Genomic DNA, 26,259 nt, shown 5'->3' with positions numbered 1-26,259 from the left:
CCGCGGGCCGGATCGTGCTTCCATCCGGCCCATCAAAACGTAAGCACAAAATATAGAAAATCCCCCCCTCCCCCCTTACAAATGTTGAAAATGTATCTTTACCTAAGATAGGTCCCTCAATTTTGTTTTAATATATTGCTACCTAGACAGAGAGGCACCCAAAATTGGCCTCCGCATAAACTTGGATAAGACTAAAATTATGCGAGTGGGATATAAGGCAAAGGGTGTCCCCGTCAGACTTGGCGAGTCAAAGCTTGAAGAGCTGGACAAGTTCACGTACCTTGGCAGCATCATAACAAATGATGGAGATGCTTACCATGATGTAGCATGCCGAATAGGAAAGGCAGGGAGCATTTTCCAAAGGCTGCAGCCTATTTGGACTAGCCAAGCCATTGGACTCGAGACAAAAATACACCTTCTCAACACAATCGTCATTCCAACTGCTACATATGCATGTGAGACGTGAAAGTCATCTGTCAAAATTGAGAAAAGACTAAATGTGGCTCAACAAAGATGGCTGAGACGGATTTTGGGAGTCAGTTACACAGACCGGATCTCAAACAGGGAAATCCTATGCCGAACTGGGAGTCGAACACTTAGTGAGGTTGTGACTGAGCGTCGCATGAGGTTTGCGGGACATGTTCTACTTCAAAATGAATTACGCACACCAAGAGTTGCGATAACATGGAAGCCAAAACGAGGATAGCGCAAACAGGGACGTCCTCGTATTACCTGGCGACACACCTTCATGGAGGACCTCAGAACAGTGGACACCAGGTGGGAGGAGGCTTCAGACATTGCCAGTGACAGATCATTATGGAGACAGCTTGCCGCCCAATGCGCCGAACGGCGCGGGAGGACCTAAGTCTAAGTCTAAGGCAGAATATAGAATCTACCAGGAAAAGTGGATGGATCTTTACATTTTTTATGGAACATAATAACATGCTAGCCAAAATGTTTGTTTTATAAAAGGTGTGGCTGTTTAAAAAAAATATAACCAGAACTTACGCCATTTTCTGACGCGTAAAAAAGAAAATTCAAATGCCCCCATAATTAATGTAAGTACAAGATGCAAAATAGTTCCAGGTCAATTTCATTAAGTTTTTGTATCTTATCGATCATGTTGCCCGCGATAGTAAAGTTGGAAATTAAAACGGCCCGCAGATTGAATTAGGTTGGGCATCACTGGTGTAAACGCTTGAAGAACGTCACATCGCACTGACCACTTGATATACTGTACTGTGTACACGCTTGAAGAACGCCACATCGCACTGACCACTTGATATACTGTACTGTGTACACGCTTGAAGAACGCCACATCGCACTGACCACTTGATATACTGTACTGTGTACACGCTTGAAGAACGTCACATCGCACTGACCACTTGATATACTGTACTGTGTACACGCTTGAAGAACGTCACATCGCACTGACCACTTGATATACTGTACTGTGTAAACGCTTGAAGAACGCTAAATCGCACTGACCACTTGATATACTGTACTGTGTACACGCTTGAAGAACGTCACATCGCACTGACCACTTGATATACTGTACTGTGTAAACGCTTGAAGAACGCCACATCGCACTGACCACTTGATATACTGTACTGTGTAAACGCTTGAAGAACGCCACATCGCACTGACCACTTAATATACTGTACTGTGTAAACGCTTGAAGAACGCCACATCGCACTGACCACTTGATATACTGTACTGTGTACACGCTTGAAGAACGTCACATCGCACTGACCACTTGATATACTGTACTGTGTAAACGCTTGAAGAACGTCACATCGCACTGACCACTTGATATACTGTACTGTGTACACGCTTGAAGAACGTCACATCGCACTGACCTCTTGATATACTGTACTGTGTACACGCTTGAAGAACGTCACATCGCACTGACCACTTGATATACTGTACTGTGTAAACGCTTGAAGAACGTCACATCGCACTGACCACTTGATATACTGTACTGTGTACACGCTTGAAGAACGCCACATCGCACTGACCACTTGATATACTGTACCGTGTACACGCTTGAAGAACGTCACATCGCACTGACCACTTGATATACTGTACTGTGTAAACGCTTGAAGAACGCCACATCGCACTGACCACTTGATATACTGTACTGTGTACACGCTTGAAGAACGTCACATCGCACTGACCACTTGATATACTGTACTGTGTAAACGCTTGAAGAACGTCACATCGCACTGACCACTTGATATACTGTACTGTGTACACGCTTGAAGAACGTCACATCGCACTGACCTCTTGATATACTGTACTGTGTACACGCTTGAAGAACGTCACATCGCACTGACCACTTGATATACTGTACTGTGTAAACGCTTGAAGAACGTCACATCGCACTGACCACTTGATATACTGTACTGTGTACACGCTTGAAGAACGCCACATCGCACTGACCACTTGATATACTGTACCGTGTACACGCTTGAAGAACGTCACATCGCACTGACCACTTGATATACTGTACTGTGTACACGCTTGAAGTACGTCACATCGCACTGACCACTTAATATACTGCACTGTGTACACGCTTGAAGAACGTCACATCGCACTGACCACTTGATATACTGTACTGTGTACACGCTTGAAGAACGCCACATCGCACTGACCACTTGATATACTGTACCGTGTACACGCTTGAAGAACGTCACATCGCACTGACCACTTGATATACTGTACTGTGTACACGCTTGAAGTACGTCACATCGCACTGACCACTTAATATACTGCACTGTGTACACGCTTGAAGAACGTCACATCGCACTGACCACTTGATATACTGTACTGTGTACACGCTTGAAGAACGCCACATCGCACTGACCTTGATATACTGGACTGTGTACACGCTTGAAGTACGTCACATCACACTGATCGCTGGTTCAAACATTGTTCTCCAATATTTATTTTTCTAAGAATAGAGAAAGTTTGGTTTTTGTGCGTTATGAAAAAAAAATCTTATTACAAAAAACCTAGATCTAGTAAATATCCAATATATGCTTTAGTTTTAAGATATTAGTAACCAAAAAAAGAAGTACAAGTTTGTTTGTTTTTATTATGTATAAGCTTACCCCTTCCCCACCTATTTGTTTTAATCTTGTCAAATAGCCCCACCCCCTGTTCTCAAATTCTGCTCGGTAGTATCTGGTTGAAGTTTCTCCCTCAGCTTTGAGACACCAAGTTACTGGTATCACTGGCAGCATACAGAGCAAAATCTGTGCACATCTTGACTTGATTTTCATGACTAGTGTTGTCATATGTGGCGCCAGGGAAATGGTACTTCTCCTGACTGACTAGCTGGGCACAGTAGGAGGTCTGGAACATAGAGGTTCTCAAATTAGAAATCGCAAATAGTCTATCGTAAAGTTTGCCTGGTGATGCCGTCATGAAAATTATGTGCGGGAAGAATCGCTCTTGGGGATCAGATGAATCGCTCTTGGTGATCAGAAGAATCACTCATGGGTAACAGAAGAATCGCTTATGAGTATCAGAAGAATCACTCATGAGTATCAGAAGAATCACTCATGAGTATCAGAAGAATCGCTCTTGGTGATCAGAAGAATCGCTTATGGGGATCGCCTCTTTGGTGACATAAAGTATACATGTATGAGAGGATTAAATGCCAGAGAGGATCTCAGGTCCACTGAACTGTTCTTATTGATTCTTGTGTTGTCAGGTCCAAGAAATAATGGTCAAAGTTTCAGCTTGATCCGAGATGGGTGTGGGAGAAATCACGTGTACAAACATTTTACCAGGCAGACAGACAGACTGAGTTGATATACGCTTTGTTTAAAAAAATAATAAATAAAAACTTCAATGCAAACCAAACCTATTCGCAAACTCTTCATGGGTGGAAGCTAAAACCTGGACATGACTCTAACGAATTTTCTAGAAAATTGAGAGTTTTTTGTTTTTATGTATATCTTTGGGGGAAAAAAAATACTAACTAATTGGCTGCGCAGGGAAAACTCTGGTTTGACCGCTATAATTGGGTTCAAAGTAATCATCTTAAAATTAAATTTGTTCTATTCAGTTGGAATACAGGAGGTAAAAATAAGTAAATAGATGTCAAAGAAAAGTGTGCGCACCATAAAGAAGTAAATAGACGTCAAAGAAAGATGTGCGCACCATCTTATGTAGACATCATTAGCTAGACTGCTGCAGTTCATTTGGGACATTTACATATGTATATAATGCAATTTAATAATCCACAATATCAAAACTATATCTCTAACTAGAGCCCAGTATCCTAGTCTAAACTACTAATGTATTCAAGTCTGGTTCTATATCACAAGATTTTTCTATATCATCAAACTAGATTTGTCTATACTCTTATACATTGACATTACCGGGACTTTTTTTTTCGGGGTTTGGTAATTGAGGCGGGGGTTTTAAAAAAAACAACACTTTTTTTTTTTAAATCAATCCATCATTAGTTATTAAGAGTAAAGTAATCGCTCATACAAAAAGTCATCAGCTCCATACAGGAGAAATTAAAACAAAAATTATGTGCTCGGTTGCTGACAAGACAAAAATCTAGGATACGAACCTTCCTGTTGTGTCTGTTAGCCCCTGTGTACAATGTACAACACACGTATCATTCTACTACCTGTTCTAAACAATGGACTGGTGCATTTTATTCTTCTTCTATCAGTTCATTCCACAAGTAGGATCAGACCATTCCAATTGAAACAATGTCTTCACTCCACGTACCTGGCCATTAGATCTCACTTCCTGTTTCCCACACACACACCCCCTCCCCCTGTAAAAGTACAAATGATAACGTTTATAAAATAAAATGCCCTTTCTAAAGTGCTCCTGGGATTAGACATTTACTTACTTACAAGTTTTACCCCCAAAATAAAGTTTCGTGTCGTTTTATTTATTTATTTATTTTTTAAATTCGGTTTTTATTCCATCAGGTGATAGTTAGAAGTTTTATTGACATTTTTTTATTCTGTAACTTCCGGTGATATGATCCTGCGCCTCCGAACCCGTCACCTAAAAACAAAATGGGGAACCCCCCCCCCCCTTGCTCGTGACGTAGACCTATACTTCCGTGATAACAAAGAAACTGGGAAAACTAGGGGAGGGGGGAGTAGCGTGACCCCCCAGTAAGGTCAGCTGGCAGTGTATTAACCTTAACACAGCCCCTGGGAAAGTAGATCTCTCCCCTCCCATGCGAGGTGCAGATCGTTTCGTTCTGCTGTTTAGAGATCGATAAAGTATGTGTTGTAGGTGTGGTATCTTAATGACCATCTTAGCAGACGTAGGGGGGCACGAGTGGGAAATGACCAGTGACTCGAGGTCATGCGTCCAGGACGTCTTCGGAGTTATTTAAACCTGTCCACGGTGAACCTTGTGGTGGCCCGTGTCTGGGAGTTGTGTCTGTACTTTGTCATACGAGAACGGGCCCAAACAATCGACTTGTGGGGTTGAAGCGGGCTACTGTGTAGTGGCACACCTCGAGCCACTGACACGCCGAGCCGATAACAGTCATTAAAACGGTATTGTGTTGTGTGTCTGATGCTCGAGATACAGGATAGTTTAACCGTGAGTTTTTATTTGATTAGTGCTCGCCCATTTTGAATATGTTTCTTCAGGATTTAACAAAATCAATATCAGTGATGGCTGACATCTAACAAATGACTGGACACTGGTAAGGCCAAGGATATTAGTTTCTTTAACGCTTTACTATCAAACTCGTATCAACTGTCTGTATTGGGCCTTAGCTTATTCATAGATATTATCGTGAACTAGTTTTCATTGCAGGATGTATGCCCAGGCATTCTTGCTGACCCTCTTAAGCTACGTCTCTCTTTACGTCCAGTTGTAGCTTGACCGTTAAGCCTTAAGTCAGATTGAATATGATGATACCTTATCTTATCTTATATAATACAGACGTTACTTCAAAAAAGAAGATGATTAAGTCCTACGCGTCATGCATTTAGTCATGCATATTAACCAATGACTTAAATTCTGCCAAATCACTGGTTTTCCTGGCTAGCTCAGGCAACCCATTCCATGCTCTAATAGCACTAGGGAAGAAGGAGTATTTGTACAAATTTGTCCTAGCATATGGGACGAGGAATGTGCCTTTATCTTTGTGTCTTTCAGAGTATTTTATTAAATTTTGTATTTGAAGATTATGGTTCAGTGTTTTATGTATTATTGCTACTTTACTTTTGAGCCTTCTGTCCTGAAGGCTTTCTAAATTTAGTGATTTTACTAAAGGTGTTACTCTAGTCAAATGTGAATATTCGTTTGTTATGAATCGCACTGCTCTATTTTGTGTCTGTTCTAGTTTCTTAATGTTTTCTTGAGTTGAGGGGTCCCAAACAGAGGATGCATATTCTATTATTGGCCTAACCAAGGTTAAATAGCATTTTAGTTTTATGTTCTTTTTTGATTTATAGAAATTTCTTTTAATAAATCCTAATGCTTTGTTTGATTTTTTTGTAGTTTCATCAATATGTGGATTCCATGACAGTTTTTCATTTATTATAACACCTAGGTATTTTGCGTTTTTAGTCTGTGTTACTGGTTTGCCATGAATAAGATAAGTGGAATTAATTTGTTTTAGTTTTTTTGTTACTCTTAACAACTGACATTTTTCTGGGTGGAAAGACATGCTCCAATTTGATTCCCATTTCTGTAATTCATCTAATTCTCTTTGTAAAATATCTGTGTCTTGTGTTGTTTTTATTGTTCTATATATTATGCAATCGTCTGCAAATAATCTGACTTTTGTTCCTGAAGTAATGCAATTTGGTAAATCATTTATGTAAATTAAAAATAGTAGTGGACCCAAGACTGTTCCTTGAGGTACACCTGAGTTTACTGTTATCGGTGTTGATTTAGAGCCATTTATTATTACAGTTTGTTCTCTCCCTATCAGAAAGGTACATTGGATACTATGTGTGTGTTGAAGCTTTGTGACATTGATGAATGATTCGATTTCTGATGGAAACTTGGACGTCAGTTTACGTGCTGTAAGGCCTGTATATTGTAGGTAGCTGCCAAGTCTTGATCTACTAACGCCTGGAGGATGTCACGTCACTAAAAGAGTACCCAGCAAATGCACGCAGCAAGTGTCTCAGCCTCGTAGTTTCGGGAATTCCCAGAGTCTTGTCAGCTCCCTTGAGTTGACCTACATACCTACTACATGTCATTGTGTCGCAAGTCAAACTGATCGTTCCAACCTACACTACAAGACTTCCATGAGAATTAACTGATTTAAAGAGGATCTGAAAGAAACTTCTTTAAACGGTCTTTTTTTTTTGCTGTCAAGTGTTTGCGTTCAGGCGTTAAACGTTTGGGGGTTCATTGCACCTGGTCGGTGTTTGGGTCGATTCGCTTTCTAATTGTATATTGAACTATGGCATCTTGGAAATATTTAACTAGGTGGCCGAGTGGTTAAGCGCTTGGCTTCCGAACCTGGGGTCCTGGGTTCGAATCTTGGTGAAGACTGGGGTTTTGAATTTCGGAAATTTTAAGGGCGCCCCTTAGTCTACCCAACTCTAATTGGTACATAACACCCTGCTCGTTAACCGTTGGCCAAACTAACTGATGACTAAGATGAACTTCGAGTTCGAATCCCGAGCAGAGTGTTTTTGCTGATTGCATAAAGCTCTGAGCAAGCAGCAAGCTATAAGCATGAAAGATGCCCTATTTAAAAAAAAAATTAAAGGCGCTATAGTAACGTCTATGCCTTTTGAGGATCACAAAACTCATCCGATGAGTTTAGACTGAAATAAACCGACTTTCATTCAAGATGTTATATTCTTATTCTCATAAACCGACTTTTGAGCAAAGATTTATTTATATATAGGTCTTCTGTATATAACTTTCTTTTTTCAAAACAAACTCTTACCAAAAAAAAATAAATAATTACGTTGCACAGAGAAACCCCGAAAGAAATAATTGCATGCTCACCTCGTTTAGTTTCTCGATTTGTGTGCATGTGTGTGTGTGGGGGGGGGGGGAGCTCCTCAAACTAGACATGTCTTAGAAATAAAGTATTCAATTTGTGAACACAGCACGTGAAGTGAAATGGAATCAATGTGAGATCGTTGGAATAACAAAGTGAAAACATCAACTTGAGATTTGCCTTAGAATTTTACTGACATACAAATCTCAAACATTTCTACTTTTTTTTTTATTTTAATAATAGGATCATCCAAAGTAGTGCATTAAAAAAACAAAACATATATATATATATGTCATTATTCTTACGTTAAAACATGTTCGCGTACATGTGTGTTCTAGGGCCAGGCATCTTTAGAGCGTACTACATGCTTGGCGCCTAGGTGGAAGAGATACGGAGATTGACCATTAAAATAGCGAGCTTGGTCCTGTCTGTCTGTGTCCGTGGATACAAAAGTTTTGCTGAGGATTTCAACAGTTTCTGACTAAATAGAAATATCCTTCCTTCATGCTTAAAAAATGTAAATGGTATCTAGTCATTGGGTGTTCTACAGCCGATCACTTTCTTTCTAAAATATCACTGGAAACAGTTTTCTACAGCCGGTTACTTTCTTTCTAGAATATCACTGGAAACAGTTTTCTACAGCCGGTTACTTTCTTTCTAGAATATCACTGGAAACAGTTTTCTACAGCCGGTTACTTTCTTTCTAGAATATCACTGGAAACAGTTTTCTACAGCCGGTTACTTTCTTTCTAGAATATCACTGGAAACAGTTTTCTACAGCCGGTTACTTTCTTTCTAGAATATCACTGGAAACAGTTTTCTACAGCCGGTTACTTTCTTTCTAGAATATCACTGGAAACACGTTTGTTTCAGTTGGCTAAGAGAGGCTAGAAAAATATGTGTGTGAGTGTGGTAATTTTCTTCTTTTGTCTAAAGTAACCCTTACATGGACACATTTCTAAAGTAACCTTTACATGGACACATTTCTAAAGTAACCTTTACATGGACACATTTCTAAAGTAACCTTTACATGGACACATTTCTAAAGTAACCTTTACATGGACACATTTCTAAAGTAATCTTTACATGGACACATTTCTAAAGTAATCTTTACATGGACACATTTCTAAAGTAATCTTTTTGTTGAGGAAAGGATACGTTGTATGTGTCCGTGAAAGGAAAACGATCTCTGCTAGTCCATCTAGAGCTCCAGTTTTCCACCGTGACAAGATCTTCACGTCGTGTGTTTCATATACTTCACACCCTGGAGTGTCAACTGCTGAACAGACTGGTTTGGTTTGACATTTGCCTTGCACTCCCCGGGGATCTGGAGTCATCTAGAAACTGTTTCTTCCTATTCCTGGGACGCTGTCACCCACCTTGTAGTTTGATTGTCGACTTATTCCACATGCAAAACTTTCAAGTCTGGTTTAGTTTTAGAGCCAGGCTTCAGGTCGCTAGTCGACAGTGTCAAGCCATCTTGGCACGTCACCGTATCGACCTGAAACACATCCAGGCAGCCGCTCGATACCGCCACTATACAACACTGTGTTTAAACCAAAACAAAAAAACGATTTACAATTGAATGAGCTCACGACTTGTATTTCCTCTAGCGCTAGTGTTGATAGCGTGGTTAGATCTAGAGACATCGACATCTAGTCAATGACTTTGGATACAGGGTGCAGTCATTGAGTGTACTTTAGTATCTACAGACAGTATTGGTATGGATACATGTGGACTGTTGTGAGTAAATGTTTTATTTAGACATTCGCCAGGATGGCGAGGCCACGGTGAGCAGTTGTTAATTTAACCAATAGACTTTCATTACGTATTTCAACTACCAGGGATCGAACTGAGTAGACTTGCATTAAGATCCATCCAGATTGGTGGGTTTGAGTTCTAGATAATGTAAGGCTTTAAAACAGAGGATGCACTTTAATATATTGACTCATGATCAAGCAAGTCTAGGCCTATATTTTTGACTCATGAACAAGCAAGTCTAGGCCTATATCTTTGACTCATGAACAAGCAAGTCTAGGTCTATATCTTTGCCTCATTGTCAGCATCTTCTCTTGACGGTTTCATAGCCTAAAGTACAATCTACTCAATGCGAAAGTGTAATAGATCCCTTGTTTCTTTGTAAAGTCTATATCGAAATAAAGTTTTGCTTTCATATAAACTTCGTGTATTCAAAATGAAACAGGAACTCGTTTGATTAGAGGGCACGAAAGAATCAGTACGTCTCCGCCACTTCCCCTGCCCACCTAGTACTTTCAGTGGGGTTATAGATTTACCTGGTATCGATTGGCGCTCAGTCAGAGGAAATGTGAAGACTCGATGACTGGAGATGTACACACTACACAACAGCGTGGACACGATGACTGGAGATGTGCACACTACACAACAGCATGGACACGATGACTGGAGATGTACACACTACACAACAGTATGGACACGATGACTGGAGATGTACACACTACACAACAGTATGGACACGATGACTGGAGATGTACACACTACACAACAGTATGGACACGATGACTGGAGATGTACACACTACACAACAGCATGGACACGATGACTGGAGATGTACACACTACACAACAGCATGGACACGATGACTGGAGATGTACACACTACACAACAGCATGGTCACGATGACTGGAGATGTACACACTACACAACAGCATGGACACGATGACTGGAGACGTACACACTACACAACAACGTGGACACGATGACTGGAGATGTACACACTACACAACAACGTGGACACGATGACTGGAGATGTACTCATTACACAACAACGTGGACACGATGACTGGAGATGTACACACTACACAACAACGTGGACAAGCTGGACTTGATCGAATACTTAGAGCTTGTCTTTTTTCAACGAGCAACAGTCTCGAGTGAAGTGTTGATGGCATGTAGTAGGAACAGCAGCACTATCTTTGTGAGCTGCATGTAGTGCGAACAGCAGCACTATCTTTGTGAGCTGCATGTAGTACGAACAGCAGCACTATCTTTGTGAGCTGCATGTAGTACGAACAGCAGCACTATCTTTGTGAGCTGCATGTAGTAGGAACAGCAGCACTATCTTTGTGAGCTGCATGTAGTACGAACAGCAGCACTATCTTTGTGAGCTGCATGTAGTACGAACAGCAGCACTATCTTTGTGAGCTGCATGTAGTGCGAACAGCAGCACTATCTTTGTGAGCTGCATGTAGTAGGAACAGCAGCACTATCTTTGTGAGCTGCATGTAGTACGAACAGCAGCACTATCTTTGTGAGCTGCATGTAGTACGAACAGCAGCACTATCTTTGTGAGCTGCATGTAGTACGAACAGCAGCACTATCTTTGTGAGCTGCATGTAGTAGGAACAGCAGCACTATCTTTGTGAGCTGCATGTAGTACGAACAGCAGCACTATCTTTGTGAGCTGCATGTAGTACGAACAGCAGCACTATCTTTGTGAGCTGCATGTAGTAGGAACAGCAGCACTATCTTTGTGAGCTGCATGTAGTGCGAACAACAGCACTATCTTTGTGAGCTGCATGTAGTAGGAACAGCAGCACTATCTTTGTGAGCTGCATTGAGTTGAGACACGCCCATAGCATTTCGTCATTTCTCCTCTAGATACTAGAACATCGTGACACGACCTTACCTTGACCTAGTGACCTAGCCCTTAGTCTACTGGACCGTTGGGGGCACCATGCAAGATTGTCGACCGTTTGTCTCCATTTCCTCTATGTCTTTTGCCTTAGTTAAAACCTCTTCCAATGGCAGGCCCGTCCATTCTTTTATGTTGTCCTCCCATCGCTTTCTGTCTCTTCTGTTTTAATTATATTCGCCCCCAGAAGTATACTAACACAGAAATCAGTGTTTAAAAAAAAAGACTACCATGCATAAAAAAAAAACCAACACAACTCTATTAATGACAAAGAAGGCTGAGTGGTTAAACGCTTGGCTTCCTAACTAAAGGATCCCTGGTTTGAATCCTGGTGAAGTCTAGGATTTTTAATTTCGGGATCTCTAGGGCGCCTCTGAGTCCACCCAACTCTAATAGGTACCTGGCATTAGTTGGGGAAAGTAAAGGTGGTATGTCGTTGCGCTGGCCACATGACACCCTCGTTAATCGTGGGCCACAAACAGATGACCTTTACATCATCTGCCCCATAGATCGCAAGATCTGAAAGGGGGAACTTTACTTTTACTATAATGGCATATCTGTAATGGCACCCAGAGACGAGCTGACCCTGTGTCACTTTGACATGTACACTTTTTCCCCCCAATTTGCTAGAAGTACACTACATGTTTCATTTCATGATTGTAAGAACTGTTTCTTGTCATAGAACCGGATTAAAATACACGTGGAAATGACCTTGACCTAGCAGATGTTGGGAAATACAAAACATTGATTGTTCAGCGTGTATTTTATTTCGTTAATTTAGTTTGTTGTTTTGCTCGGTACGTAAACAAAAAAAGAAAACACGGAGCGTCGAACCAAATACCTTCTGCTTGAAACAAATTAATAGTCAACTCCCTCACCCCCTTTTTTTTTATTTAAACAAAATAATGTTGGTTAATAGTCAGCAAAGTTAAAGAAACGAGAGAGAGAGAGAGAGAGAGAGATTTATATTGGGGGGGGGGGGGGGGGGGGAAGGTCTTTTTAGTTTTGACTGGGGTATCATTGCAAACTTTGATTTCGGGTCAACTTGTTCGAATAGTGTGCAGTCAAGCTTCGTTTAGCCAATGTTTGAACTTATCAGTCTGCCTAAGGCTTACACGTGTTCACGTGCATGTAACGCCTCATTAGTTTCGGGAAACTGCACCAGATGGAACTGGAATGGAATTCTAACGAAATGATAAGAATGACCTTTATTTAGATCAAGACTAGAGAACGAGTTGACCTCAAAGTATCCATTGAAATATAGCGCTGTGTAAAGAGAGCTGTGTTCTCTTATTGTGTTTGTCAGAGAGAGAAAGAATGACAAATAAATGACAGTCGTGTTTCTACAAAGAAATATTACTTCCTGTGCCTATCAGTGTGTTAGTAGTCTAGTGCTATATGTAAATTTGTTCTAGATCTATGTGCTAGTCTAATGCTATATGTAAGTTGTTCTAGATCTATGTGCTAGTCTAATGCTATATGTAAGGTTCTAGATCTATGTGCTAGTCTAATGCTATATGTAAGTTGTTCTAGATCTATGTGCTAGTCTAATGCTTTATGTAAGTTGTTCTAGATCTATGTGCTAGTCTAGTGCTATATGTAAGTTGTTCTAGATCTATGTGCTAGTCTAGTGCTATATATAAGTTGTTCTAGATCTATGTGCTAGTCTAATGCTATATGTAAATTTGTTCTACATATATGTGCTAGTCTAGAGCTATATGTAAGTTGTTCTAGATCTATGTGCTAGTCTAGTGCTATTTGTAAGTTGTTCTAGATCTATGTGCTAGTCTAGTGCTATATGTAAGTTGTTCTAGATCAATGTGCTAGTCTAGTGCTATATGTAAGTTGTTCTAGATCTATGTGCTAGTCTAGTGCTATATGTAAGTTGTTCTAGATCTATATGCTAGTCTAGTGCTATATGTAAATTTGTTCTATATATATGTGCTAGTCTAGTGCTATATGTAAGTTGTTCTAGATATATGTGCTAGTCTAGTGCTATATGTAAATTTGTTCTAGATCTATGTGCTAGTCTAGTGCTTTACGTAAATTGTCATTCTTACTTATGGGAAAAACATGAACACCTTAGAAAGGAAATTACAGTTATGTTTAAACAAAATTCAGGGTTGGGCAAACTATAATGGTTTCAAATTCTCAGACTCCAAAACAGTATGCATTTTTGTAATCTAAGGGGACTCCACCCAGACCCTGAACTATTTATACACAAAAGAAGATCCCTGTCGTGAAAAGTACAAAATTTTTAGGCCTCACCTTAGATTCCAAATTTAATTTTCTCCCCCACATTAAGGAACTTAAGAAGAAATGCCAAAAGTCATTAAACATACTAAGAGTACTCAGCCATACGGACTGGGGAGCTGACAGAGATACCTTGCTGCTGCTCTATCGGAGTCTAATTCGATCCAAGCTAGACTACGGATCCATAATATATGGAGCAGCAAGGAAGTCGTACCTAAAAATACTGGAACCAATACAAAATGCTGCCCTGCGTCTCTGTCTCGGCGCGTTTCGTACATCACATATCCCAAGTCTCCATGTGGAGGCTGGAGAACTCCCCATGGATATAAGAATGAAACAGCTTGCAATGCAGTATATAGTCAAGCTAAAATCCAACCCCACGAACCCTGCTTTTGACTCCATATTTAACCCCACAGAGGTAGAATTATACAATCGAAGGCCTAACGCCATACAGCCGTTGGGCCTTCGAATGAGAGAACCCATCCAAAATTTAACCCCACCCATTGACCAAATCTCTAAAATAGAAACCCCTCAGAATCCTCCTTGGCTAATGAATAAACCCAAATTAAATTTATCCCTCCTTAATTTCAAAAAAGAAAATACAGACCCAAGCATACTACAAGTCCACTTTAGGGAACTGCAGGAGAGCTACGGAGATTGTGGCACCATCTACACAGACGGATCCAAAATGGAGGGAAAGGTCGCGTGTGCCTGCTCCTTTCGGAACAAAACAATCTCCCGTAGACTCCCCGATGGCTGCTCCATCTTTACGGCCGAATTGCACGCAATATTGCTTGCACTTATGGCCGTAAAAGCATCAGAAAGGAGTAAATTTATAATCTGCTCCGACTCCAAATCTGCATTGCAAGCTTTGGGGCGGATGAAGACTGGCATCCCATTGGTACATAAGAGCCTGAAGCTGTTGGACCTAATAACAGCCGACCGTAGGGATGTCACCTTCATCTGGGTCCCCTCCCATGTTGGCATTGAGGGAAACGAAGCCGCAGACAGAGAAGCAAAGAGAGCCCTAAATCATGCGGTGTCAGGAACCCAAATTCCCTACTCGGACCTGAGACAAAGTATTGCCTCTGCCACCTATCGAGAGTGGCAGAACCGATGGGAGGCTGAGACTCACAGTAAACTCAGGCAGATTGTGGCGGATGTCAGGTGGCGGCCCACATCTAAGGGTCTGACAAGGCGTGGTAGCACAACCATGTCCAGACTTAGGATTGGCCACACCTACATCACGCACTCTTTTGTACTGAAGAGAGAGGAGCCCCCACTTTGCGAGTACTGTGACTCTCGCCTCACCGTGGAACATATCCTCGTTGATTGCCCCAGATACCAGGATGTCATGGCGAAATATTTTAGAGCCACTAATCTAAAAACACTATTTAATAATGTCGACCCTGGGAAGGTACTGGGCTTTATTCGGGAAGTGGGGCTATCTACGAAGATCTGATTTCTGAATTTGTGAACATGCACTATTTACATTAGATTTTTACCAAATATTTAAATTTTTACTACCTTTACTATTTTAACTGTGAATAGACCTTGATTTTAATTATATGACTGTATAGAATCTGGCCCTTGTTGTTTAGAGAGAGAGTAGTCCTTAAGGGACTGCAGGCACGACATGGCCTAAATTGTGCCGATGTGCCTCAAATCAAAAAATCAAATCAATTACGTAAGTTGTTCTAGATTTGTCATTTCATTTGGTTTCACTTTCAGGTAACCATTCTCGACTACCTTTAAAGTAGTTTGACATGTAAACTAAGCCATGGGGCAGCTGTTTAATCCACGACCTCTGTATTTCATGATATTATTGGTTCAGTTTGTTGTAGTTTAGTTTTGGCTTGTTTTGCGCTGTGAAATAAATAGGAAAAAAGGTTTTGACTGCGTCGTTTTGCCAAAATAAGCAGGTTACAGCTGGGTCTTCTTAGTCAAGTGATATACTCTACTCATCCCTAGTCTTTGGCCTTTTACATTTCTATTGGTTGTATTGACTTGTTAAAAAAGCACTACCTTTTTTTTTTTTCTTTTTTTTTTTTAGTCTCTGTATTTTGCAATAATTTGCTTTAAATTGAGCCTAATTTGGCAGTTATCTGCTCTTCTTAAAAAATACATTTCAAGAGTAGAAATAATTTCCCTTTGCACTGGACAAACTATTACGAGATTTCTCTTGGCTGTGCTTAGTGTGGTTATTGTTGACGGCCGTTGACTTGTAGCACCAGATTGCTAGTAGACAACTAAACCGATGAAGGCGTATTGTAGTTTTAATTGTAGAACTTGAAATGACTTGAACAAACATTTTTAAAAGCAACACTAAATAAAAAAATAGAGACAACTTCAACTGGAGATAAGGTATTGGTCAAATAGTAAATACAAAATAGAGACAACTTCAACTGGAGATAAGGTATTGGTCAAAAAGTAAATAAAAAAAAAACACCACTCTGATATTTCAACACGTCTGACCTACAAAAACACGTTCCCTGGTTCACAGCTCTAGATCTAGTCTGCCGTCCTGAACATCTACCTTACGACAAATCAGCTCCTATTTCATCATTGTGGGAAGCGTGGGCGAGAGGCTAAGTGCGCTTGAACTTGGCTACCTTGGGCTCGAGGTTCGACACCCGACTTCTGGCAGAGTTGTGTTTACTGAGCGCCTGAGCACGGAAAAACCTTCTCCTAGATACCTTCTCTACCCCCCCCCCCTTGTCCTCAACTGAGATTGGACCAAAGGTGCTCTGAGCACGCTATAAGCATGAAAATAGCGCTATATGAAAGCTATAATTTAATGTTAATTTCTCTGAACCGTACAGCCAATCGCCTAACCTCTCATCATGTTTCATGGAAACACACACACACACACTCCATAACAGGGCCTCTGTTTTCAAAGTGGTAGTGAGCAGCGGGGTCAGCGAGATGTAAGGTGTAAGTTTGAGCACATGTCCAATACCAATTATTTTTTTTTCGAAGATAATTTTTAGGGCAATGAATCATTCCTTAGTCACACGTTTATTGTCTCTACATTGTACTGCATGCCAACTTGTCAAACATGTACTTTCTCTTAAAGCCGGAGCTAGTGAAGGGAAATGTCAACAATGAACAGACTACTCTGATTTACTTGATTACCCGAACAATGCAATGCTATCCTTTTCATGAAACACTTAGCCACCGAGTCAACCTCAACATTTCCTTTGGCCCCTAGGTCTTCTCGTACTCTCGCTGTCTCCTCTCTTTCTCTCACTCCCTCCTCTCTTTCTCTCACTCCCTCTGTTTTGTTGTTGTTTTTACTTGTTAACCCTTAGTTTTTAGACTTTGACCCAGCGACCAACTGTCTTAACGTTTGCGACAATTCCTACTTTGTGTTTGTGTTTTCAAAAGTTGTGTCCCTTGTTGTGTTTACAGACTAAAGACAAGGACACCAAAGTGAAGGAGAGACATCACTACGTGGCCATCTCTATCAGTAACTCCACGGTATGTGATGTCTGCCACAAGCCCATGGCCAACAAGGCAGCACTCAAATGTGAAAGTGAGTACACTCTCTATTTGAATAGATCCATCCAAGTTATCTTTCTTTTTGTTGACATCTGTTTAGTAAAGGTAGATGTATGTTTAGGCAGACATGTAGTGACTTACGAACACAGTAGCCTACTAAGTATGTGCGGTAGAATATGACGGTGTCCCCCCCCTCCCCTTGTTTGAGTGTAACAAAAAAAACAACAAATGGAAATGTCCCTGTTTGTACCAGCACATATACAGAGAAGTCATTTCAATCGAGCTACGACATTGGCATTCTGCACTAGAAGTGTCTGTACACTTGATGTATTCAAAGATTTCAAGGGCCAGGGCGCAATGAACCCCCTTTGCTCCATGGTTGTTGCGCCACTGCCTATATGGTATATGGATCGGTTTGAGTAGCATGCAGACCGTTTCCTTTTAAAATAGTGAATCAATTTAATGACACTGAAATGTAAGATTAACAAGGCAGGCACGAATTCTTTCAATATGATGACACCATGTTAATACATTGAATCTATAGGTTAAAGCTAATAATAGTAACATAGAAATAAATGTACAATTGACTTCACGAAGTGTTTTCTATGCCTTGATCTAAAATGTGTCTTAGGGTTAGGGATTTTGTCATTGAAGCAGTTCTCAACAACCATTGTAAAATACTCAAGACTTGAGCTGGACTTTCTTTAAGGATAGTACTTTAAGGCTATGGGAAAATAAACATTTGAACGTATTCAGACTTTAAACTTTTTGTTTCTTTTCTACAGAGCTTTGTTCTAATAGGGTTAGAGTTATTTTACATTAGACATGTTCAAGATAATGTTACAGTCCACTGTAATTAAAAAAAAACAACAATTTTCAGATCTGACATGTGACCACACAAACACACACACTTTATCTGTTGACTTGTAGTAGATATTATGTTGCTTATTATATGTGCACACATTTTCTCTACATGCAAGACATTGTTACACTGTAATACATAACCACATGCAAACGTTTAGCCTATTGATTGAATAAAACACTGTACTTTAGGCAGTAGTTTTACAAAGAGATTGTTATTAACTAAACACTGTACTTGAGGCAGTAGTTTTACAAAGAGATTGTTATTAACTATCTAGGATGTGAGAGAAATTGATTTGTTGGTGTTTCTCTTAGTTTCAACCATCCACTTCCATAGACACAGACAGAAGCTGACAATATACACACACATACTTCCTCACACATATACACACACACACAGTGTCAGCTGTAACTATTAACCCATTAATTTATGTTTGTTTCTATCCCCCCACCTCTCTCTCTGTCTCTCTGTCTCTGTCTCTGTCTCTCTGTCTCTCTCTCTGTCTCTCTCTCTGTCTCTCTCTCTCTCTCTCTCTCTCTCTCTCTCTCTCTCTCTCTCTCTCTCTCTCTGTGTTCTCAGTGAAGTAGTTATAGTATTTAGTCCTACAGGGTGTGGTCAAGTTTCCCATCCCCTGGAAGCTATTGAATCAAAGCTGTTTGAAGTGTACAACTGATTGATTAATTCACTCATCAAAGAGTAACATCTTGATTTCAGTTTCTCCAGGCCACACCATAAGCTAGACCTATAGGCCTGTCAGTGGAGCACATAAAGTGTTTGATTGTAGGCCTTGTTTGTTTTTGTTTTATATGTCCAGTTGTTAGATGTTATAGAGGATCATAGTCCAATCTCAGCTCAAACATGAGTGGAAAGTGTGGAGTTAAATACAAATACATTAGTGCAGACAACTCTCTCTCTCTCTATCTATCTATCTAGAGAGAGAGAGAGAGATAATATGATATATTTGACTAGATGGCTTATTGTTTTACCTTATATCTATGTAGACAGAATCTATATTCTATTCTTCTATTCTACCCACTCTGTTCAAAAAGAATATATTATTCATATCTGGTGTGCTACATGGATAGAGCTCAAACATTATGTAATCCGTTGAAATCTAGGAGTCTATTTGATCCCTTTCCATGGGCTTAGTTTTTGAAAAGAATAATATTGCTACAAATTGTCTATGGACTTGTTAATGACTATTGTTTGCTGTGTCCACAGATTGTCTCATCAATGTCCATGAACATAATTGTAAGGACCACATACTCCACTGTGATAAAACCAGAAATAAGGTCGGTACTTGGTGTTGACCATGTTTACTGTCTTAACTAGTTTGTGTTGTTTTATTATCGCCATGCCCCCCCCCCCTTTTTTTATCTTTTTAAACAGGTCAAATACAATGTCTACTTTACGTGAATTCTTATTGTTATTTTGTAAAGACATCCCCCCCCCCTTTTTTTCACAATCCTCACCTCCCCCTTTTTTATTACACACACACACATGTTTCAAATGTTCCTTGGTTGTTCTACCTTTCAGTAGATGATTGAGCCAGTTCTTGCTTTAAGTAAATAATGTCATCTATCCAGTTTCTCTGCTTTCTACAACATGCTCAGCTTAGGTCAAGAAACCAAAGAGTTGTCTGCCTTGGTTCATCGAGTGATCGATTTCCCCCCCCCCCTCCTCTAGGCTTTCGAAGAATGCAGTTTTAGTACATCGCTAGGCTCAGGGCTTTTAGTAAGGAAGAGTAATGTCCCTTTGGATAGTTGATACATGGCTGATTCACTGGCGTTCAATAAATAAACAACTTGTTCAAATGAGCTGACGCTTAGCAGCTAGACTTGTGAGCGTGTGTGTGTGTCTGTGTATGGAGAATAATTGAGAAAATCAATGGTGGAACATTGTTCTAAACTTCTCAAGAACTCCACACGATTCTGGGTGCAAACATCTTATCACATCATGAATTTTTTTTATTTTTTTTTCATGTAATTTATAAACCAGTCCAATAACTCAAGGCTGGAATACTTCACCCCCCTCTCCCCTCCATTTAGTGAACTCGTTGCTTCCTCGTGCACCAGGTAACCTCGTTACATCCTCTCTTCAGTGTTGTAGCACTGCGCTGCACTATTTTCTGTTTTTTAAAGTTCACGTTTGACTTCTGCTGCAGACATGCAGAACAAAGCCAGAAACGGTTTAGACTTAATGTCATAGATTTTAGTTTTCATTTTTTTAAAAAAGGTCAAATTCGGAGTTCCCCAAGTTGTATGATCTATTTTTAAAAAAAACAACATAGTGTACTTTATATTTATTTATTTATTTATTGCGAGAGATAGACAGTCAATTAAACAAAGAGGTAGACAGATAAGAAATAATGCATTTAGTTACCAAGCAATGTAAAATTATCTCTTTTGAAGGAAAGTCTGTTAGTCATTTATAAGAAATTATGATTTTATATCACCTAACAAAATTGGTATCTTGTGCTAAGTGTATTTGTGCTTTGGATTATGTCTTGATGGCTGGATACCTACTCAAATTTTAACTAATGTAATCGCCCAAAAAAAAAAAAAGAACATCTTTAAAAAAAAAAAATTCATAGCACTATTAAGCAATTTTTTTTTTTTCATTTCAAACTGACTTCACCTTACTCCAGAAATATTGTGAAATAAGGTATTTTGTTAATGGTCGTTGGAGCGGACTTTGGAACGTTGAAGCCTTGTGCAAATTAAGGCTTCTTGTGTCGTTTTACTGTGTAAAACAAATTACATGGTGACTTCACAGCACGACGACATGCGGCCGCACTTTTTGCACACCAAATCCGGGCGTGTTGTCAGTGAGATAACAAAAAAGTGTCTCGCATCGAACTAACAGAAGTCTGCAGTTTTGGTGTCCCACTTGGCTTTCAAGCTCGAACTCCACCAAACAAAACACACACAAAAAAACTAGATCCAGCCAAAGTTAGTGGAGACACAAAATCTCTCTGGATAGGAAGGTAGTGCAACCAAAAAAAGTTAGAACCTGGTCTTTGACTAGTAGACTTTTTTTTTTTTACTCATTTGAATAAAGTTTTCTTAAAAAGTTCCACCAGCTCACTGGTCAGTCTAGTGCTGAATGAAGTCTGACAACAGAAGGACAGAAATGAATTCGTAAACATAAAAATGTGAAGAAATATGGAGGGAATCGGAAGGGAACATATGAATCCATGGGAAGGGGGAGGGGGTGTTGAAGGAAATAGTGATCTGAAGGAAATATGAAGGAATTCAAAAGATTCCAATGAAATGTGGATAAGTTTTAGAAGATTTGAATGAAATGTGGATGAGTTTTAGAAGATTTGAATGAAATGTGGATGAGTTTTAGAAGATTCGAATGAATGGGTTGGTAATGTGGAGGAAGAATCGATTGTATTTTTAGAAGCTTGCTCTTCACAAAGGCTGTCTGGTAGGCTTCTCGGTAAAGTGCACTGTTGGCTCATTAACATTGTTGTGTGTCACAGCCATGGACTTTGTTGTTGTTGTTGTTAGGTGTCAACATTCTCTGACCTCCTCCCGTGTTTTTGTTGTCTCTCCAACTTGGGACTTTAGGGTGCTCCCTAACTGATGTACTCATGGCGCCCTCCCCCAACTGATGTACTCATGGAGCTCCCCCCCCTAACTGATGTACTCATGGCGCCCTCCCTCCCCAACTGATGTACTCATGGAGCTCCCCCCCTAACTGATGTACTCATGGCGCCCCCCTCCCCAACTGATGTACTCATGGAGCTCCCCCCCTAACTGATGTACTCATGGCGCCCCCCCCCCTCCCCAACTGGTGTACTCATGAGCGCCCCACAACTTCTATTTTCATGTCACACTCAACTGGTCTTCATAGACGCCCTTCTACTTATTTCTTTGAGGTGCCCTCCAGCTTCATCAGCGCCCTTCAACTTCTGTCCTAATGAGGTCTCCTCTCCCCCCCCCCATTACAATTCTGTTGTCATGGGCGCCCATTTTCCCCCATTCCTAGTGTTCTAACACGGGAATGAGTTCTGTGCTTTCTAGTTAAATCTTTGAACGATGTGTGGACTTGTTGCCATCATTGTGTAATCTGGGGGAGGAGGGTGCAAGAGGGAGTGTTGCTTTGTTTTCTTTTGTCTGCACAACATTTGTGTCTATATTTAGCACCAGTCAGACACGAAGCAGCTAAAAATAGCTCAGTGGCTACTCAATGGTAAGGTAGCCTTACTATTTTCTTTAATTAAAAGTACCTCGCGACCGACGGTTTTCCCAGCGCCCACCATCGCGCCCTTCTTAGCTGGTGTCGCCCCCGCACCCAACCAGGAGGTGCCATCTTCACTTACCCGGCACCTGTTTGTTTCTGCGTCTTTTGTGTGTCTGGGAACTCACCAAGGTGAACCATCCGTGCTAGGTTTTTTATTACACAACCACGTTCTGTTGATGTTCCGACATGAACTCTAAAGGTCACGTACTGAAGCAAGTATTCGGCTCCAATCTCTACTACGAATCAGTTTTACGTGAATTTAGGACTTCATCAGCTCTTCAGTGGTCGAACATTTCATTGCAATTTATATTCGTATTGTGCATGCAGTAATTAACACATGACACTGTAGCTGCTCTATTAGCAACCAGAGTTTTGCGCAACTGATCTACAACTTGTGATGTAGCTGAACTTAACACTTAGTGTCGTATAATCTTCCAGACTGTAGTGACATGCATTTGAACTCGCTTGATATTGATTCTATGTTGGTTAATGTAACAACAGAGTACGTGACGCATTCTAGGCTTGTTAACAAATCTTGGTCAAGTCACTACGACATCATTTAAACGTTATTGTTTTTATTTATTTCTCATGAACCAAACAGCATTTAGTTAACTCTATTACACACGTCTACAACTAGCACTTCTTTCTGTACATTGAAGTCTTGGTTTAGTCTAGTCTAGTCCGAGCGGACAAATCTTGAGCTACGTACCATCCATGCCTAGAGGGGAAAGTACTAACAGACGAGCTAGGCAAATGTCCTCCTGGAGTGCTCGCCCTTGCTCTGTCACTCAATTGCTAGTCTGTTCTACTTGTATGTTTGGTTTGAGTTGGATAGGACCGAGATGGACAGAACTGTCAAAGGCTGAGGTCATGAAGATAGGAAGTAGTCCAACATTTGTATTGGTCAGCCTCGCATCTGATCGCTGCACGCGTGGAAGTGTTTCATCTTTTTGGTTCAGGGTTATAGACAATCCAATCTTAAGATAATGCTAAGTTCTGGGTTATACACAATCGACTCTTGTGATTCTACTGATTTCAGGCCTACTCCTATTCATGTAGATGTTTACCTATATTTGTTGAAGCAATGCGTGAGCTACACATAAAGAGGGCACTCTGCTTTTATGTATACATGACTTGTAGTCAATGTTTCTAAATAGTAAACACGACTTTGTGGGGAGAGGAAACTATCTATGTTGTCAAACAAAAAAAAACACGTGATCAAATCTGGGTGAAATATTCTAAAAATAGAGTCGGCCAGGGATAGAAGACATCATTCATAGAGCACTACAGACGCGTGTCTGTCCGTGCTTGGACTATCAGTTACACATGAACCTTGAGGGATGCTGTCTCGAAATACGCTTCAACTACCGCAACGGCTCCTTCATTCACTTCTGCTACTACTACTACCTCGTTCATTCATAATCAACTCAACATGGCGGCTCAACACGTTGACACTAATATGGCAGGTTTAAGTAGGTCTTTCTGTAGCAGGCGGAAAGTGGGAGAGCAGACGACTTCCTGTCTACCTACACTGTAAATATTGTCTGTCCCAAGAGGGTTTGGGAGGGGAGGGGGGGGGAGTAATAAGTTAATAAGTTGTCCTGAAATTGTTGAAGTGGTAGATCCTAAGGATCTAGTGTTGTTGGGTTGTTTTTTTTCCTCCTTCATATAATGCTGATCGCAAATCTACTAGAGCAGTTAAGGGATGATCTAAGCAGCACTAGAAGATAATTACCTGGGGGAGGGAGTTGAACGGAACGCTCTCATTAAAGTTACGCTCTGCTCTGCTGTTTTATTGCCTGGGCAGTCCAGGTGAGATGAGAAGGTGGCATTGAGAGAGAGAGAGAGAGAGGGGGGGGGGGAGAGAGAAACAACAACACAAATGACGTCTGCTGAAGGTGCAGGGTATCGCAAGAGTTGTGGTATAAAGCCAGGAGTCTGGCACTGAAGGAAGGAAACAGACGTCAGTTGAGTGGGAATAGGAAAGACAACATTTAGGTCATGTGACACAGTGTACTAACTGAGTGACTTCAAGAGATATAGGACTTTAGTGTTTTCAATATTTCTTGGACTATATTGTGTGTAGGATGACCATGTATAGAGTGCGTATACCTTGACATTTGATTAACTGTTGTTGTTGTCTAACGAATTGATACTAAAGACAAAATCTTGTTTATATCTTTGATCAGGCACGAAGTTTGATATAACTGTACACACATTACTGGCGTTCAGCTGTGAGTTCAGAAGGCATTAATTGGGTGTTCGTTATAATAGAGTTCATAATAACAAGATTTTTCTGTTTTTTTTTTGTTTTTTTTTAGTTTCTATTTAGTAGACAAGTTATATAATTATAAAATATCTTTACTAAAAACACTTTTTTTGTATTTAGTTCTTATATACGGATTTTTCATGTAGATCTACTTGTGAAAAACTGTCCCTGGGTTTGATTACTCGAGATAATCTTCTCAAAGTTAGTAATGTGAAGGAAATGATGTGTGAAATGGCTGGCATATTTGGCAGTAGCAGACGACTCTATAATCTAGTCACATTTTAAACACAGCAGTAGAGATAATTCAAAAAATAATGTCAAAACATATTTTATAAATATATTAGTTTTAAACAAAATAGTTTCTTCTCCCCCATTTTGACGGGTTGAACACTGAACTAGTTGTCTGTTCTTTGTCAAGCAAACACATTTGGTGTGACTTCATTCTTTTGTAGCTGAAAATAGGTTTGAAGAAAATACCATTACGTGTCTTGTCTGTGACAATGGCACTACGAGTAAAACTAATAGAAGAATCCAGTAATTGTACACCCTCGTATACAGTTATAGAGACATAGATAGGAAAATAAATAGATATTAGATAAATAGATATATAGAGAGATTTATTACTTGACATATTAAATCCACATTCGGACTGTGTTCAGGGTAATAGATCTATGTATATATTATACTTAATTTGATTTGGGAAGAAAAACCCAAACCATAAAACCCTGTCAAAGACGGTCATATTGGATAGCATTTAGTCAGCTTTGGTTCATACTAGAGAGATGTTTGTTCACCCTGGCAAAACCAATACTCTCCCCTTTTTTTTTTAATTAAAAGAAATGTGGGTTAACTGTTTATAAATACACGGCTGCACACCACACACTCACAGCTGCACACCACACACACAAGTTTGTCTCCTATGTACGAGTAAAAGCTGTGATGTTTTAACGTGTCTCCAGGCTCTGTCTCGGGAGGGCTCAGCGCATGGTCCCCATAGCCCAACACAGATGACCCAAGCTGGACATAGCCCGACACCCACTGCCCATGGCGGTGGCCAGGAGACCAAGCAGTTCGTCCCATCAGGTATGTGCACCCTTTCCATTGGCCTGGCCTAAGTCAGAGCAAAGTTCGTTTCATTTCAAAGCCTGCGCTATATTTTGGTTCTCTCATTACCAAGAGATGTTCCGTGTTTACTTGCAGGAACGTCCCTCAGGCCAACACATTCTTTTAAAGACAAACGAACAGAGCCTGCACCAACAAAAACACAGGTGAGTGCTATTCCTGCTCGCTTAAGACATAGGGCAGTGCTGCTAGTCCAGAGTTGATTCTGTTTGGCTTGTTTATCGTGTTTTATGTCAGAGCCACAGCATAGAGCTCTGAGACCCCAGTGTTTGTACATTTGCCCCTAGGCTTGGCTCTTGTTTCAGATAAATAAGCTATTCTTAAGTAAAGTTCGTCTGGAAGCAGAGAACACTGAA

General features: G+C 40.4%; 1 protein-coding gene across 13 annotated transcripts in view; it reads left to right on the top strand.

The window, feature by feature from the left end:
- Positions 1 to 26,259, top strand: part of LOC106071145 (A-kinase anchor protein 13-like) — a 160,546-nt gene that overhangs the window by 112,733 nt on the left and 21,554 nt on the right. For 10 of the 13 annotated variants that reach the window (XM_056021580.1, XM_056021542.1, XM_056021572.1 and 7 more), the window contains 4 exons: positions 17,310 to 17,433; positions 19,483 to 19,553; positions 25,741 to 25,864; positions 25,982 to 26,049. In XM_056021580.1, the coding sequence (XP_055877555.1) occupies positions 17,310 to 17,433; positions 19,483 to 19,553; positions 25,741 to 25,864; positions 25,982 to 26,049 (387 nt within the window). The remainder of the gene's footprint in view (positions 1 to 17,309; positions 17,434 to 19,482; positions 19,554 to 25,740; positions 25,865 to 25,981; positions 26,050 to 26,259) is intronic. The other 3 variants (XM_056021596.1, XM_056021591.1, XM_056021586.1) reach the window with 1 other exon arrangement.

Source organism: Biomphalaria glabrata, chromosome 1 (assembly GCF_947242115.1).
Source record: "Biomphalaria glabrata chromosome 1, xgBioGlab47.1, whole genome shotgun sequence".
Taxonomy (NCBI): domain Eukaryota; kingdom Metazoa; phylum Mollusca; class Gastropoda; family Planorbidae; genus Biomphalaria; species Biomphalaria glabrata.
This window is presented reverse-complemented; position numbering and strand designations above follow the sequence as displayed.